The 18488-nt window shown below is 41.7% G+C and overlaps 1 protein-coding gene across 1 annotated transcript in view; it reads right to left on the bottom strand.

Moving 5' to 3' along the window:
• The window catches only part of dpp4 (dipeptidyl-peptidase 4), a 45814-nt gene extending 27326 nt beyond the window's left edge, over positions 1-18488 (bottom strand). The window contains exons 1-5 of the mRNA XM_034176904.1: positions 18340-18488; positions 18168-18258; positions 8749-8847; positions 2382-2473; positions 2160-2234 (exon numbers count right to left, since the gene is read on the bottom strand). Coding sequence (XP_034032795.1) covers positions 2160-2234; positions 2382-2473; positions 8749-8847; positions 18168-18258; positions 18340-18342 — 360 coding nt within the window. The 5' untranslated portion in view covers positions 18343-18488. The remainder of the gene's footprint in view (positions 1-2159; positions 2235-2381; positions 2474-8748; positions 8848-18167; positions 18259-18339) is intronic.

Here is an 18488-nt window from a genome sequence, read left to right as displayed (position 1 = left end):
TCCAGGTTTTGAGTATATTTCTTATTGTTTCATGGGAAACAAGGTACCAGCAGATTCAATAGATTCTCACAAATCCAACAAGACCAAGCATTCATGATATGCACAGTCTTAAGGCTATGAAATTGGTCTATTAGTAAAATAAAGTAGAAAAGGGGGTGTTCACAATTATAGTAGCATCTGCTGTTGACGCTACAAACTCAAAACTATTATGTTCAAACTGCTTTTTTAGCAATCCTGTGAATCACTAAATGAGTATTTAGTTGTATAACCACAGTTTTTCATGATGTCTTCACATCTGCGAGGCATTAAATTTGTTGGTTTGGAACAAAGATTTTGCACGTTTACTAGTGTGCTTGGGGTCATTGTCTTGTTGAAACACCCATTTCAAGGGCATGTCTTCTTCAGCATAAGGCAACATGACCTCTTCAAGTATTTTGACATATCCAAACTGATCCATGATACCTGGTATGCGATATATAGGCCCAACACCATAGTAGGAGAAACATGCCCATATCATGATGCTTGCACCACCATGCTTCACTGTCTTCACTGTGAAGTGTGGCTTGAATTCAGAGTTTGGGGGTCGTCTCACAAACTGTCTGCGGCCCTTGGACCCAAAAAGAACAATTTTATTCTCATCACTCCACAAAATATTCCTCCATTTCTCTTTAGGCCAGTTGATGTGTTCTTTGGCAAATTGTAACCTCTTCTGCACATGTCTTTTATTTAACAAAGGGACTTTGCGGGGGATTCTTGCAAATAAATTAGCTTCACACAGGCATCTTCTAACTGTCACAGCACTTACAGGTAACTCCAGACTGTCTTTGATCATCCTGGAGCTGATCAATGGGTGAGCCTTTGCCATTCTGGTTATTCTTCTATCCATTTTGATGCTTGTTTTCTATTTTCTTCCATGCGTCTCTGTTTTTTTGTCCATTTTAAAGCATTGGAGATCATTGTAGATGAACAGCCTATAATGTTTTGCACCTGCGTATAAGTTTTCCCCTCTCCAATCAACTTTTTAATCAAACTACGCTGTTCTTCTGAACAATGTCCTGAATGTTCCATTTTCCTCAGGCTTTCAAAGAGAAAAGCATGTTCAACAGGTGCTGGCTTCATCCTTAAATAGGGGACACCTGATTCACACCTGTTTGTTCCACAAAATTGACGAACTCATTGACTGAATGCCACACTACTATTGTATATTGAACACCCCCTTTTCTACTTTTTTTTACTAATAGCCCAATTTCATAGCCTTAAGAGTGTGCATATCATAAATGTTTGGTCTTGTTGGATTTGTGAGAATCTACTGAATCTACCGGTACCTTGTTTCCCATGTAACAATAAGAAATATACTCAAAACCTGGATTAATCTTTTTAGTCACATAGCACTACTATTATTCTGAACACTACTGTATTTACCAAAACTCAGTCACTGTGTGTGGTCAAAGTCATACACACCAATTTACACCAAACTGGGCACACGGATGGAAGGGAGTTCTGGAATTGCCTTTGCAAAGCCAGATCTTCCAAAAGTTGATCATTGGGATCAAAGTGAATGCAGCCAACAGTCAAGATTTAAGTTTTTCAATCTAATTTAGGCCAAACCAGGTACTAATATTGAGTTTGAGTCTGATATTGCCTAGATGAGGTCAAATATGCAACATGTCAATCATTGGGGTCAAAAGTCAAAATTGACTTTTTTCCCACTAGGATTGTCACCAAATATGGTAATTCATTAGAGCTGAGGTCATGATTGCCTGTGTGTTTGTTGGCGGACTCCTCCCAGGTCCTTTTGCTGTTTTCTACCAACCATGGTATGTCAATGAGGGTTCACCCAAAAATGGCCCTTAAAGAATTCATTTAGACAAAGGTCAAGGACAAGGAATTTAATTTTGAACCTGATTTGACCAAATGTGGCACACACTTACACTACCAGCCAACAATTTGGACACACTTTCCTATTCAGTTGAAAGGGAAAGTGTGTCCGGGCATGAATGATAGCGTAGGTGGACTCCAGAACTGCCCTGGAGACGTCAGCCAGAGATCACTCAGTCAGGTGAAGGTCAAGTTAATTGGGGTGAAATGTCAAATTGCTGTAGTCTTTGCAGCCTTTGTGTGCGTGGTATTACCTACTGAAAAAAAGGAGTCAAAGTTACCTTCGAATAGTTGCTCATGAAGGCAACATATCTGTGATCTGCAGACAGCAGGTAATCATAGGCACCAACTTGTTTCTGTGAAGAAAAAAAAACTGTTTTGAAGGATTCAAATTTGACCCCTCACTGTTGTGTATCTCAGACAACATATGCAAATTACTCATTTTATATATACAGTATAAAAAGGGACAGAAAACTACAGTATATATCAAGAGAATGACTCACAAAAGTTGCACTTTGTATGAACTCTGAAGATTGGCCGTTACTGGCATTGTATCGGAAGACTGTCCCATTTGTTTTATGCAGATACTCATAATCTGTGGAAGAAAGATAACATCAGTGAGGACAAATGTGCACATTACTAAAAAGTGCAAGGCATTAATAAAGGGCTCATATGGTGAACCTGTTCAACTGACTAGTATTAATTACAAACGGACTTAAAAGCAGATATTAAAGCTGTGCGGCTTTGGATTTTTTAAGATTTAAGTCATAAAAACAATTTTCTTTCGTACCACAATAATTTTAATCCTTAGCATTTAGATAAAAGATTTGTAATATTATATTGGCAAAATCATCCAAATTCATGCTGCCTGGAAACAATTTAAAATTTCAACCCACGTGGGTCAAAATTCAAGGGATCACCTTCCTGCTCTCTAAAGCTATCAGCTACCAAATTCATTTAAACTTCAAATAGGACTGGGGACCTTTTTACTTTCCAAATGTATTTTTGATGACTTGTATGTTTTTTGTTTTTGAGCTTTGACCAATTTGACTTTGATGCTTTATTGTGGGTTACTCAGCTTTTATTATCACTTTTTATTGTACTCTGAGTGTGCAGATTTGTGAGGCTAAGGTGTTTTCCCATAGGGACTGAGTCTATATCAGATCCTTTGCTACTTTATTGAGCTTTGGTAATGTGCAGAAAACATCTCTATACGGGCCTATAATGTTAAAGCTGGACTGGTTCCTGTGCTGTGCCATACCGAGCATAAGAACGGAAAAGAGAGGAAGGTATGTTTTAAAACACTTTGTTGAAATCAGGAGCCTCATTTACAGTGTATCCAGAAAGCATTCACAGCGTTTCACTTTTTCCACATTTTTTTATGTTACAGTCTTATTCCAAAATGGATGAAATTAATTTTTTCCTCAAAATTCTAAATGCAATACCCCATACTGATAAGTATTCACAGCCTTTGCCATGAAGCTCAAATTGAGCCCTGGTGCATCCTGTTTCTCATCCTTGAGATGTTTTTACAGCTTAATTGCAGTCTATTTGGAGCAGGTTCAGTCGACTGGACTTGATTTAGAAAGGCACACACCTGTCCACATATAAGGTCCCACAGTTGACAGTGCACGTCAGAGCACAAACCAAGCATGAAGTCAAAGGAACTGTCTGTAGACCTCTGAGACAGGATTGTCTCGAGACACAAATCTGGGGAAGGATATAGAAACATTTCTGCTGCTTTGAAGGTCCCAGTGACCTCCATGATCCACAAATGGAAGAAGTTCAGATCCACCAGTACAGCATTTCCTGTATATTTGTTTTGTGAATTGTTCTGTAATTTATGTGTAATGCATAGCCCAAGCAGAGGGTCACTCCTTTCAGTCTGGTCTGCTTGAGGTTTCTTCCTCAGAGGGAGTTTTTCCTTACCACTGTTGCTCTGGGGGTTAGTAAGGTTAGACCTTACTTGTGTGAAGCGCCTTGAGGCAGCTCTGTTGTGATTTGGCGCTATATAAATGAAAATATGATCACTGTAAAAAAAAAAAATAGTTGAGAATACTTCAAATTTGCAGGCAACAGTCTGTTGTGTGGGCCGCTGAAGAGGAGGTACTGCTGGCCCACCACCACCAGAGGGCGCCCTGCTTGGAGTGCGGGCTCCAAGCACGAGAGGGCGCCAGATCCCGAAGAAGTGACAGCTGTCATTCTCTCCCTGCACCAGCTGTCACTCGTTTATCATCATCAACATCACACCATAAAAGCCGGACTGCAACTCCACCTCCTTGCCGAGAAATCGACTACCATTCCTGAGGTAATCCTTCTTTGCAGTATTTGGATTAATCCACGTTTTGATCTCTGTTTGCAGCCGTTTATTCCTGTGGGACAGTTTTGTTGGAGCGGCGTATTGTGGGAACCGCGACGTCTTCGCCTCCCACTCCCTCCAGATAAGTGACTGACAGGAGCTGCTTAAGTGTATGATTGGAGGTGGAGGTGCTCCCTCCCATCAGTGTTGGACTGTGTATTACTGAGTGTGCGGACTCACACTCACACATCCTGTTTTTGCTCTCTGCCAGCAGTACCAGGGTCGACAGCCGGGAACAGAGGCCACCTGGGGACTCGGGACTTGGCGGCTCCGGTGTTCTTCAGGCTGTTGGTGGTGGAAGCCGTATGGAGTACGGCTTCTCTCTCGTCGGGGGGGTCTCCTATCTTCGAGCCTGCCACACGTCACCTGGTGCTAATTGACTGTGCATATTTTCTGTATCTTTTCGTTGTGTAGTGTCACAACATTAAATTACCTTTTGGTTTATTCATTGTCCGTTCATTTGCGCCCCCTGTTGTGGGTCCGTGCTACGACACCTTCCCAACACAGTCTGCACTATGACTTTTATGTTGTGCTGATGATGAACTACTCGTATATACTATAACATATATTTCATCATCGGCACAACATAAAAGTCATAGTGCAGACTGTTGCCTGCAAATTTGAAGTATTCTCAACTATTTTTTTACAGTGTTGAAACTGAATTGAAAAACCAATACTCTTCCTAGAGCTGTCCGCCTGTCTAAACTGAGCCATAGGGAGAGAAGGACCTTAATCAGGGAGGTGAGCACGAACCCGATGTTCACTGTCAGAGCGCAGGCATTCCTCTGTGGAGAGAGGAGAACCTTCCTGAAGGATAACAATCTCTGCAGCAATCCACCAATCAGGCCTGTATAGTAGAGTGGCCAGAAGGAAGCCATTCCTTAGTAAAGGGTAGAAGACAGCCCATCTGGAGTTTGCCAAAAGGCACCTGAAGGACTCTCAGACCATGAGAAACAAAATTCTCTGGTCTGATGAGACAAAGATTGAACTCTTTGGCGTGAATGCCAGGCATCATGTTTGGAGGAAACCAGGCACCATCACTATCGCGAAGCATGGTGGTGGCAGCATCATGATGTGGGGATGTTTTTCAGTTGCAGGAACTGGGAGACAAGTCAGGGTTGAGGGAAAGATGAATGCAGCAATGTACAGAGACATCCTGGATGAAGTCGTGCTCCAGAGCGCTCTGGACCTCAGACTGGGGTGTCAGTTCATCTTTCAGCAGGGCAATGACCCTCAGCACACAGTCAAGATATCAAAGGAGTGGCTTCAGGACAACTCTGTGAATGTCCTTGAGTGGCCCAGCCAGAGCCCAGACCTGAATCTGATTGAACACCTCTGTAGAGATCTGAAAATGGCTGTGCAGCGACGCTCCCCATCCAACCTGATGGAGCTTGAGAGGTGCTGCAAAGAGGAATGGACAAAACTGCCCAAAGATAGGAGCACCAAGCTTATGGCATCATATTCAAGAAGACTTGAGGCTGTAATTGCTGCCAAACGTGCATCAACAAAGTATTGAGCAAAAGGTGTGAATAGTTAAGTACATGTGATTTCTTAGATTTTTATTTTTAATAAATTCGCAAAAAAAAAAAAAAAGCCCCAAAGAAAACTTTTTTCATGTTGTTATTATGGTGTGTTGTGAGTAGAATTTTGAGGAAAAAATGGATTTACTCCATGTTGGAATAAGGCTGTAACAACAAAATGTAGAAAAAGTAAAATGCTGTGAATACTTTCTGGATACACGGCATACACGTACAAAACCAGACAAAAATAATTTCTAGATTGTTTCATGATAGAACTGTCTCAGAAAGGGGGGTCAGGGCCCTTGCTGGGGCCCAAATCTATCACCCCACCACTGTGATCTCACACAAGCACCTCGATTGCCATTTCAGAAATGTCTTTTTTTTCCTGCTCTTTTTCTTGGTTATATGATAAGTACACATTTTGAATGAATGAATGAATGAATTTATTCAGCACACAGAAGAACAATAACAACAACTCATAAGAAGAACAATAACAACAACTCATAAAAAGAACAACATAACGTTTGGGCTTCATGTGTATACTTGAATATTCATGAGGTGTTTCACATTGACCATTTGTGGTTGAATGTGGACGTGTTGAGGGCTGAATATGATGCAGATCTTTCTGCATGATTTTGCTTGAAGGGGTACTTATTAACGGTTTTATAAGTCTGATTTTTTTTTCTTTGTACAAACACTTTTAGGCCATAGTTATTTCATTTATTTATTTATTTTTTCAAAAATGAAAACAAAAAACATGATTTGAAGGGTTGGTCGGTGAAAAAACTAATAATGATATTCAAAGTTTAAATAATAACAGTTGTTTTCTGGAATTGATGGGTTTGACTTTTTAATGAAAAATTATGGACCAGGACCAAAGTTTTACACTTTTATTGTTAACAGTCTCGTGAACAAACAAATCTGTTGAGGAGCCGCAGCATTACTGGAGACCCCAGAACCAAACGACCTCGGTAACAGTGGTACCGATACGATCTCGGAACCACTACGATCTCAGAACCACATTAAGTAATTTCATACGTGAGTTGCGGTACCAGAACCACTACGGTCTCTGCAACACATTAAATAATTTATACACATTTCATATGTGTTCATGTCGCTTAATATCTGTTCTATCGTGCTAAATTTATTTATTAATTTGGTGTTCCTCACGTAATGCTCTTCAAGAGTTTTTAACGACCAGTTTTGTGCTGACTCAGTATCGGCAGTGTCCTTTGGCCCCCGTGGTGACTGCGCCTCGGTGTGCTGTAGATAAAATTCTATATATGATTCTTGAAGAGAATTACGTGAGGAACACATTAAAAATGAGATAGGACAATGGGAAATATGGATGTAAATGTAAAACGATATTTCAGGACTATTTACCCCTTAAATAAAATTTAAGGGTACCCCTTAAACAAATATTAAGGGAGAGTAAAATGAAATTTCAGGACAATTAATAGGATAAAAATGTATGACATTAATACACATGGTTCCGAGATTGTCTAGATGGTCTAGAGAGTCAGACTCAGAGAGTCAGACTCAGATGTGCTGCTGTGGTGCTCTGATTGCTCCCCATCTTTTATTAAAAAGTGCTGAGGGTAATTTTTCCACTGAGACTGCGAATTTTAGAGCAGTCGGTGGATCCGTAAACTGTAACTATGGCCTTAGACTGAATCCTACACAATATTTTATAAAAGAGGCCCCAGCTGCCTTAAACATTTAAGAAGAGTGCAATGACAATAAAAATACAGGGGTATTGTGGGGGTGGGGGGCAACCAGAGGTCAATCATTTGGGTGGAGGTCAAGGTCATTGGGGTCAAATGTGAGATTACTGTACTGTCTTCAAGCGTATGGCTGTTATGTTGTGTGGGCTGCCCGAAGAGGAGGTACTGCTGGCTCACCACCAGAGGGCGCCCTGCCTGTTGTCGGGTTTCAGACACCAGAGGGCGCAGTTGTCGGAGGAGTCCACCAGGTGCACGGAGCTGACAGCTGTCACACATCATCATCACTCATCACCATCCATAAAAGCCTGGGAGAGACATCACACTCTGCCGAGTTATCAGCTTACCCTACAGGTAAACTTACTCAGCTGCTTTGTGCCGTACGCACATTCATTGTTTCTGAAGTCTTTGCAGTTGTGACTTATACTTGCAGCTTGTAGCCGAGTTTGTGGAAGTTGGAGGAGTTGGCGTCTCCACTCCTAACTTCTGACTTACTAAGTATAACAATTGACACTGCACGTCCTCCAGTTTTCCTCTGCACTCTGGGAGTATCTGGATTTATTCCAACAAGAGGATTTCTGTGAGTTTGCTGACTGTTTGCTGGGTGTACACACACCCACCCTAACCTGTGTCTGTTCCTGCCAGCAGTACAGGATCTGACAGCTGGAAGCGGTGGCTACCTGGGGACTCAGGACTTGGCGGCTCTGGCGTATCGCAGGTCTCCATTGGCGGTGGAACATCGTGGGTCCCGGCTCTTCTCTGGTTAGGCGTCTCCTACCTTCGGGCCTGCCCACGTGTCATCTGGTTTTCCTGATTGACAGACTAAAAGCATTTCGAACTGTTGTGCACATTTGCAGTAATAAATTGTATTTATTGAAATCTCTATTGGCCGTTCATTTACGCCCCCTGGTGTGGGTCCGTGTATTTCACTTTCCCCAACATATTACCTACTCAAACTATAACAAAAATGTAACAATATGAGTTATAAGCAGTTTCATGTAAAATGCTTTGTTGTCTCTGGCTCTGGTGATGAAGCCAAATGTCCGTAAATTAAAATGGCATGGATCAATGCCTTATTACATTTATTCAATCTAGTTTTGGATTTCTCCATGTTACGTAACACTCAAACAAAGTTCTAAGTACAGAATGATCCAGATGATTTAGTGACGGCAATAAAGGAGAACACAGCAGGTGATAAATCATAAAACTCAAATGTCTTCCAATTTGGAGCCCGTCCTGGTTCCGCCCACCATGTTCTGCAGTGTCCTACCTGAGATCCACCTCATGTTGAAGGACTTTGGGCTCAGTGAGCTGTTGAAGACGTCTTCCAGGGTGAACAACCTCTTGTTTGTTTGGTCTGCATCTTTGTCTGAAACACAAATACCATTCAAAGTGACAATCTGACACCTGAACTAAGAAAGAGGCCAAAGGTTACATGAATGTTGCCGCATGCACATTCCTCTCATAAAAGGTTTCCTCACGCGTAGAGTCTATATACACAGTGCATGCGAAAAGTATTCACAGTACTTCACTTTTCCCACATATTATGTTACAGCCTTATTTCAAAATGGATTAAATTAATTTTCCCTCAAAATTCTACACACAACACCCCATAATGACAACATGAAAACTTTTTTTTAATTTTTGCCAATTCACTAATAATAATAATAAAAAAAAGACAAGAAATCATACATACATACGTATTCACACCCTTTGCTCAGTACTTTGTTGATGCACCTTTGGCAGACCTGAATTTGATTGAACATCTCTCCAGAGATGTTCAATCAAATTCAGTTCTGGGCTCTGGCTCAGCCACTCAAGGACATTCACAGAGTTGTCCTGAAGCCTCCTTTGATATCTTGACTATGTGCTCAAAGTCATTGTCCTGCTAAAAGATGAACTGTCGCCCCAGTCTGAGGTCAAGAGCGCTCTGGAGCAGGTTTTCATCTAGAATGTCTCTGTACATTGCTGCATTCATCTGTCCCTCAGTCCTGACTAGTCCCAGTCCCAGTTCCTGCTGCTGAAAAACATCCCCACAGCATGATGCTGCTACCACCATGCTTCACTGTAGGGATGGTGCCTGGTTTCCTCTAAACATGGTGCCTGGCATTCATGCCAAAGAGTTCAATCTTTGTCTCATCAGACCAGAGAATTTTGTTTCTCATGGGCTGAGAGTCCTTCAGGTGCCTTTTGGCAAACTCCAGGTGGGCTGCCATGTGCCTTTTTGTAAAAAGTGGCTTCCGTCTGGCCACTCTACCAGACAGGCCTGATTGGTGGATTGCTGCAGAGATGGTTGTCCTTCAGGAAGGTTCTCCTCTCTCCACAGAGGAATGTATCAGCTCTGACAGCGTGACCATTGGGTTCTTGGTCACCTCCCTGATTAAGGCTCTTCCACTCTGATCACTCAGTTTAGATGGACAGCCAGCTCTAGGAAAAGTCCTGGTGGATCCAAACGTCTTCCATTTACAGACGATGGAGGCCACTGTGATCATGAGACCTTCAAAGCAGCAGAAATGATTCTGTACCCTTCCCCAGATTTGTGCCTTGAGACAATGCTGTCTCAGAGGTCTACAGAAATTCCTTTGACTTCATGCTTGGTTTGTGCTCTGACATGCATGGGACCTTTTCCGTAGACAGGTGTGTGCCTTTCCAAATCTTGTTCAATCAACTGAATTTACCCACCCCAGGTGGACTCCAGTTAAGCTGTAGAAACATCTTAAGGATGATCAGTGGAAACAGAATACAGCTGAGCTCAATTTTGTGCTTCAAAAGCTGTGAATACTTATGTACATGTGATTACTTAGTTTATTTATTTTTAATACATTTGAAAAAAATCCCCCCTCCAAAAAATACTTTTTTCACATTGTCATTATGGGATATTGTGTGTAGAATTTTGAGAAAAAAATTAATTTAATCCATTTTGGAATAAGGCTGAAAACTTTCAGGATGTATTTTAAAGCACTTTAGTACCGGAATGTAGAGAAATGACTTAAAAGATGCTTATTCAAGACTTATGCATAATATCTTTGTCATGCTTGTTCCTAGATGTGTTTTTTGTTTTGCTACCAGGATTAATCAAAAAATTAAGTAAACTCTTATCACAAAGATTGGTGTTATGGTCTGGAATGACCTGAAATATGTGGCAGGTACAGCTGAAATTCAGTCAGAATTGGGGATGCTGAGAGAAAGTCTAGGTCTAGGATATACACTCACCGACCACTTTATTAAGTATTCCTGTTCCTGTTGCTTGTTAATACAAATAGTAAATCATCCAATCACTTGGTAGTAACTCAGTGCATTTAGGCATATAGACGTGGTCAAGACGACTTGCTGAAGTTCAAACTGAGCATCAGAATGGGCAAGAAAGGGGATTTAAGTGACTTTGAACTTGGCATGGTTGTTGGTGCCACACGGGCTGGTTTGAGTATTTTAAAAACTGCTGATCTCTTTGGATTTTCACACACAACCATCTCTGGGGTTTACTGAAAATGGTACGAAAAAGAGAAGATAGATATCCAGCGAGCGACAGTTGTGTGAATGAAAAAACCTTGGTGATGTCTGTGGTCAGAGGAGAATGGGCAGACTGGTTGAATGGGCGGCTGCTTGATGTTATCATGTCAATCAATCAATCAATCAATTTTATTTATATAGCGCCAAATCACAACAAACAGTTGCCCCAAGGCGCTTTATATTGTAAGGCAAGGCCATACAATAATTACATAAAAACCCCAACGGTCAAAACGACCCCCTGTGAGCAAGCACTTGGCGACAGTGGGAAGGAAAAACTCCCTTTTAACAGGAAGAAACCTCCAGCAGAACCAGGCTCAGGGAGGGGCAGTCTTCTGCTGGGACTGGTTGGGGCTGAGGGAGAGAACCAGGAAAAAGACATGCTGTGGAGGGGAGCAGAGATCAATCACTAATGATTAAATGCAGAGTGGTGCATACAGAGCAAAAAGAGAAAGAAACACTCAGTGCATCATGGGAACCCCCCAGCAGTCTAAGTCTATAGCAGCATAACTAAGGGATGGTTCAGGGTAGAGAGGGTGTCTGTCTCCCTGATCCGAATTGGGAGCTGGTTCCACAGGAGAGGAGCCTGAAAGCTGAAGGCTCTGCCTCCCATTCTACTCTTACAAACCCTAGGAACTACAAGTAAGCCTGCAGTCTGAGAGCGAAGCGCTCTATTGGGGTGATATGGTACTATGAGGTCCCTAAGATAAGATGGGACCTGATTATTCAAAACCTTATAAGTAAGAAGAAGAATTTTAAATTCTATTCTAGAATGAACAGGAAGCCAATGAAGAGAGGCCAATATGGGTGAGATATGCTCTCTCCTTCTAGTCGCCGTTAGTACTCTAGCTGCAGCATTTTGAATTAACTGAAGGCTTTTCAGGGAACTTTTAGGACTACCTGATAATAATGAATTACAATAGTCCAGCCTAGAGGAAATAAATGCATGAATTAGTTTTTCAGCATCACTCTGAGACAAGACCTTTCTAATTTTAGAGATATTGCGTAAATGCAAAAAAGCAGTCCTACATATTTGTTTAATATGCGCTTTGAATGACATATCCTGATCAAAAATGACTCCAGATTTCTCACAGTATTACTAGAGGTCAGGGTAATGGCATCCAGAGTAAGGATCTGGTTAGACACCATGTTTCTAAGATTTGTGGGGCCAAGTACAATAACTTCAGTTTTATCTGAGTTTAAAAGCAGGAAATTAGAGGTCATCCATGTCTTTATGTCTGTAAGACATTCCTGCAGTTTAGCTAATTGGTGTGTGTCCTCTGGCTTCATGGATAGATAAAGCTGGGTATCATCTGCGTAACAATGAAAATTTAAGCAATGCCATCTAATAATACTGCCTAAGGGAAGCATGTATAAAGTCCTAGCACAGAACCTTGTGGAACTCCATAATTAACCTTAGTCTGTGAAGAAGATTCCCCACTTACATGAACAAATTGTAATCTATTAGATAAATATGATTCAAACCACCGCAGCGCAGTGCCTTTAATACCTATGGCATGCTCTAATCTCTGTAATAAAATTTTATGGTCAACAGTATCAAAAGCAGCACTGAGGTCTAACAGAACAAGCACAGAGATGAGTCCACTGTCTGAGGCCATAAGAAGATCATTTGTAACCTTCACTAATGCTGTTTCTGTACTATGATGAATTCTAAAACCTAACTGAAACTCTTCAAATAGACCATTCCTCTGCAGATGATCAGTTAGCTATTTTACAACTACCCTTTCAAGAATTTTTGAGAGAAAAGGAAGGTTGGAGATTGGCCTATAATTAGCTAAGATAGCTGGGTCAAGTGATGACTTTTTAAGTAATGGTTTAATTACTGCTACCTTAAAAGCCTGTGGTACATAGCCAACTAATAAAGATAGATTGATCATATTTAAGATCGAAGCATTAAATAATGTTAGGGCTTCCTTGAGCAGCCTGGTAGGAATGGGGTCTAATAGACATGTTGATGGTTTGGATGAAGTAACTAATGAAAATAACTCAGACAGAACAATCTGAGAGAAAGAGTCTAACCAAATATCGGCATCACTGAAAGCAGCCAAAGATAACGATACGTCTTTGGGATGGTTATGAGTAATTTTTTCTCTAATAGTTAAAATTTTATTAGCAAAGAAAGTCATGAAGTCATTACTAGTTAAAGTTAAAGGAATACTCGGCTCAATAGAGCTCTGACTCTTTGTCAGCCTGGCTACAGTGCTGAAAAGAAACCTGGGGTTGTTCTTATTTTCTTCAATTAGTGATGAGTAGTAAGATGTTCTAGCTTTACGGAGGGCTTTTTTTTATAGAGCAACAGACTCTTTCCAGGCTAAGTGAAGATCTTCTAAATTAGTGAGACGCCATTTCCTCTCCAACGTACGGGTTATCTGCTTTAAGCTGCGAGTTTGTGAGTTATACCACGGAGTCAGGCACTTCTGATTTAAAGCTCTTTTTCAGAGGAACTACAGCATCCAAAGTTGTCTTCAATGAGGATGTAAAACTATTGACGAGATACTTTATCTCACTTACAGAGTTTAGGTAGCTACTCTGCACTGTGTTGGTATATGGCATTAGAGAACATAAAGAAGGAATCATATCCTTAAACCTAGTTACAGCGCTTTTTGAAAGACTTCTAGTGTAATGAAACTTATTCCCCACTGCTGGGTAGTCCATCAGAGTAAATGTAAATGTTATTAAGAAATGATCAGACAGAAGGGAGTTTTCAGGGAATACTGTTAAGTCTTCAATTTCCATACCATAAGTCAGAACAAGATCTAAGATATGATTAAAGTGGTGGGTGGACTCATTTACATTTTGAGCAAAGCCAGTTGAGTCTAATAATAGATTAAATGCAGTGTTGAGGCTGTCATTCTCAGCATCTGTGTGGATGTTAAAATCGCCCACTATAATTATCTTATCTGAGCTAAGCACTAAGTCAGACAAAAGGTCTGAAAATTCACAGAGAAACTCAGTAACGACCAGGAGGACGAAAGATAACAACAAATAAAACTGGTTTTTGGGACTTCCAATTTGGATGGACAAGACTAAGAGTCAAGCTTTCAAATGAATTAAAGCTCTGTCTGGGTTTTTGATTAATTAATAAGCTGGAATGGAAGATTGCTGCTAATCCTCCGCCTCGGCCCATGCTACGAGCGTTCTGGCAGTTAGTGTGACTCGGGGGTGTTGACTCATTTAAACTAACATATTCATCCTGCTGTAACCAGGTTTCTGTAAGGCAGAATAAATCAATATGTTGATCAATTATTATATCATTTACTAACAGGGACTTAGAAGAGAGAGACCTAATGTTTAATAGACCACATTTAACTGTTTTAGTCTGTGGTGCAGTTGAAGGTGCTATATTATTTTTTCTTTTTGAATTTTTATGCTTAAATAGATTTTTGCTGGTTATTGGTGGTCTGGGAGCAGGCACCGTCTCTACGGGGATGGGGTAATGAGGGGATGGCAGGGGGAGAGAAGCTGCAGAGAGGTGTGTAAGACTACAACTCTGCTTCCTGGTCCCAACCCTGGATAGTAACGGTTTGGAGGATTTAAGAAAATTGGCCAGATTTCTAGAAATGAGAGCTGCTCCATCCAAAGTGGGATGGATGCCGTCTCTTCTAACAAGACCAGGTTTTCCCCAGAAGATTTGCCAATTATCTATGAAGCCCACCTCATTTTTTGGACACCACTCAGACAGCCAGCAATTCAAGGAGAACATGCGGCTAAACATGTCACTCCCAGTCCGATTGGGGAGGGGCCCAGAGAAAACTACAGAGTCCGACATTGTTTTTGCAAAGTTACACACCGATTCAATGTTAATTTTAGTGACCTCCGATTGGCGTAACCACGTGTCATTACTGCCGACGTGAATTACAATCTTACCAAATTTACGCTTAGCCTTAGCCAGCAGTTTCAAATTTCCTTCAATGTCGCCTGCTCTGGCCCCCGGAAGACAATTGACTATGGTTGCTGGTGTCGCTAACTTCACATTTCTCAAAACAGAGTCGCCAATAACCAGAGTTTGATCCTCGGCGGGTGTGTCGCTGAGTGGGGAAAAACGGTTAGAAATGTGAACGGGTTGGAGGTGTACACGGGGCTTCTGTTTAGGGCTACGCTTCCTCCTCACAGTCACCCAGTCGGCCTGCTTTCCCGGCTGCTCGGGATCTGCCAGAGGGAAACTAACGGCGGCTAAGCTACCTTGGTCCGCACCGACTACAGGGGCCTGGCTAGCTGTAGAATTTTCCACGGTGTGGAGCCGAGTCTCCAATTCGCCCAGCCTGGCCTCCAAAGCTACGAATAAGCTACACTTATTACAAGTACCATTACTGCTAAAGGAGGCCGAGGAATAACTAAACATTTCACACCCAGAGCAGAAAAGTGCGGGAGAGACAGGAGAAGCCGCCATGCTAAACCGGCTAAGAGCTAGTAGCTGCGCTAAGCTAGCGGATTCCTAAAAACACACAAAGTGAATAATGTGTAAATAATTTAGAGGTGATTCAGCCGAGGGAGTGCTTTAGTTAAGGCACGTGAAGATTACACTGTGAAGCAAATCATTATCTAGGTAACTAGATCAATCTAACTGCACAGATTAAACAGCTAACAGATACAGCAAAACACCGCTGTGCTCCGGAACAGGAAGGATGTCAATATGGACCAACATCTCTGAGGACTGTTTTTGGCACCTTCTTAAATCTATGCCGCAAAGAATTAAGGCAGTTCTGAAAAAAGGGGGTCCAACATGGTAGCAAGTGAGTGTATGCAACACTGCTGCAGAGCAGTGCAACATTTATGATTTTGCATTATTGATATTTTATAGCATTTAACAGCAAACTTTAACACTAACTTGCCATATTTGAAACGAGCATGGCACCGCCATATTCAGCTATGGACAGTTCACACAACAAAAGCAGGATTATGGCTCATGTAAATATGATTTATTGTTAACATATCCACAGTGACGCTAGAAAAGTAGCAAATGGAACAAGGCTCTTGAACGTCTCTCTCTCTCTCACACACACACACACACACACACACACACACACACACACACACACACACACACACACACACACACACACACACACACACACACACACACGATCTGTCATCAGTACAAACACTGACTCACAAATGGAGTCAATGTCTCTGAGAGTCTGATCTGCAGCTCGTTGAGGTCAAAACAATGATCCACCAGTACAAATGAATGCATGTTCAACCCTGCTGTTATAACTTGTCAAAATGGCCATTGCAGATGGCCGCCCCACTGAGTCTGGTCTGCTTGAGGCTTTTTCCAGTAAAATTAAAATCTTGCGTGGGTTTTTCTGTACTGCGACGGGAAGAGTCATCCTCACTCTGTGAATACTCACTGAACACAAACTGTGAATATTAATAGTGTTACTTTGCAGGCTGATTTTCACAAAGCACTTGATTTGGTGATTTGGTTGTTTGAGAATGTCTCAATAGATCATACACAAGTACTTCTGCAAAAAATAAATGAAGTGAATAAATAAATGAATAAACAAACACAATAACAATAATAAATGAATTAATTAAAATCAAGCAATATGAAGAGTATTAACATCTACATTGTCTCTTGAGAAATGAATCAAAATGTTGAAAAATGCCTTATCTTGCAATGTTATGTAATGCAATGGAGGTGATGGTCAAGCGGTTAAAGCAGTGGGCTTGTGACCAGAGGAGCATTTGTTTAAAGTCCCATCACATTGGAAAATCACTCAGGGCCATTGGGCAAGGTCCTGAATTACCAAATTGCTTCTGGTGTGCAGTGAGCGTCTTGCATGGCAGCATCCTGACATCAGTGTGTGAATGGGAGAATGTGAGCCATCACTGTAAAGCACTCTGACCATAAAAGTGTGATATAAATGCAGTCCATTTGTCCATTTAGTTTTACATTGTGGGGGTGATGGTCTAGTGTTTAAATGATGCTCTCAACCTGATGAGACTGGGCTGGACAAACTTCACTTCAAATCTCCTTGAGACTAGGAAATCATTAAGGACCCTTTGGAAAGATCTTTAACCCCCAAGTTGCTTCCATTGTGCAGTTGAGTCTTCCATGCCAGCAACCTGACACTAGTGTGTGTGTGTGTGTGTGTGTGTGTGTGTGTGTGTGTGTGTGTGTGTGTGTGTGTGTGTGTGTGTGTGTGTGTGTGTGTGTGTGTGTGTGTGTGTGTGTGTGTGTGTGTGTGTGTGTGTGGCATCATTTAACTGCTTGGAGCTTCTGATTCAGATGGAAAAGTGTTGCATAAAAACAGTCCATTAAAGAAAGTTTTAAAAAAAGTCATACGCCACCCTTTCACCAAGTTTCAAGAAAACTGGTTTAGTATTTTTTTCCTAAAAAGTAAGTCCCTTCAGCCCTTGTTTTCACTCAGGCTCACCACAGCAGATCCAAGGGGGATCTGCATGTTGATTTGGCACAAGTTTTACACCAGATGCCCTTCCTGACGCAACTCCACATTACACGGAGAAATGTAGCAGGGGTGGGGCTTGAACCAGGAACCTTCCACATTGAAACCAAGTGCACTTGGCCACCACCCATCTCACAAAACCGTATCTGTAATAGTACACAGAGATGTGTAGAGTGTTGGCAGAGGTATGAACACTTTGAGCACTCTCTAGTTTTCAATTTCAACTTCAATTTATTTCATTTATATAGCGCCAAATCACAACAAAGCTGCCTCAAGGCGCTTCACACAAGTGAGGTCTAACCTTACCAACCTTAGTTTTGTGTTGTTTTGTTAGTATATGGCCAAAGCAGATGGTCATCTCACTGAGTCTGGTCTGCTTGGAGTTTCTTCCTATCATCATCATCAAAACAAACAAACAAACAAACAAAAACCCTGTCTGAGGGAGTTTTTGCTTCCCGCTGTGGCCAACGTGCCTGCTCATGGGATGCGTATGTGCTCGTGTGTCCGCCTTGAGGTGACGTTTGCAGTGATGCGGCACTAAATAAACGAAGTGAAAAGAATTTGCATAGTTTTACTTATACACCCCCCCCCCAAAAGTTGACTCAAGTCTCCGTCCGGTACGCTGTGCCAAACAGCGGACCGTGCGTAATGACGCGTGCGTAACTTATTATTCTTTTTGGACGCGTTAACCCATATGTGCGTCAATTTAGCGTCAATGTGTGATTGGTTTAAACAGCAGCAAAACACTCACTGTTCAAAAATATGGCCGTGGGCACCGCAATCAAGACGACGACCACCGTAAGCCCGAAGAGTCCGAGGATCACTTTAGCAACTAAGGAAGCCTGTTGATGAGACAAAAGAGTCAGAAAAGCGCCTCCGAACCAACGATTTCACACCATCATGTGAGTAAACAGGGATCTTACCATATTTGTCGTGCGCTTTTTGGGTGAAGTAAATCTCTACTCCATCCACAGAGTCGCGCGCGGAGGGAAGGTGTGCGCAGGCAGCGACTTTTCTGTTAAATATTATCCCGAGTGAAGTTTCAAAGGTGGGACAATAAATATCCAGCGGA

This window comes from Thalassophryne amazonica, chromosome 1 (genome assembly GCF_902500255.1).
Source record: "Thalassophryne amazonica chromosome 1, fThaAma1.1, whole genome shotgun sequence".
NCBI classification, from domain to species: Eukaryota; Metazoa; Chordata; class Actinopteri; order Batrachoidiformes; family Batrachoididae; genus Thalassophryne; species Thalassophryne amazonica.
This window is presented reverse-complemented; position numbering and strand designations above follow the sequence as displayed.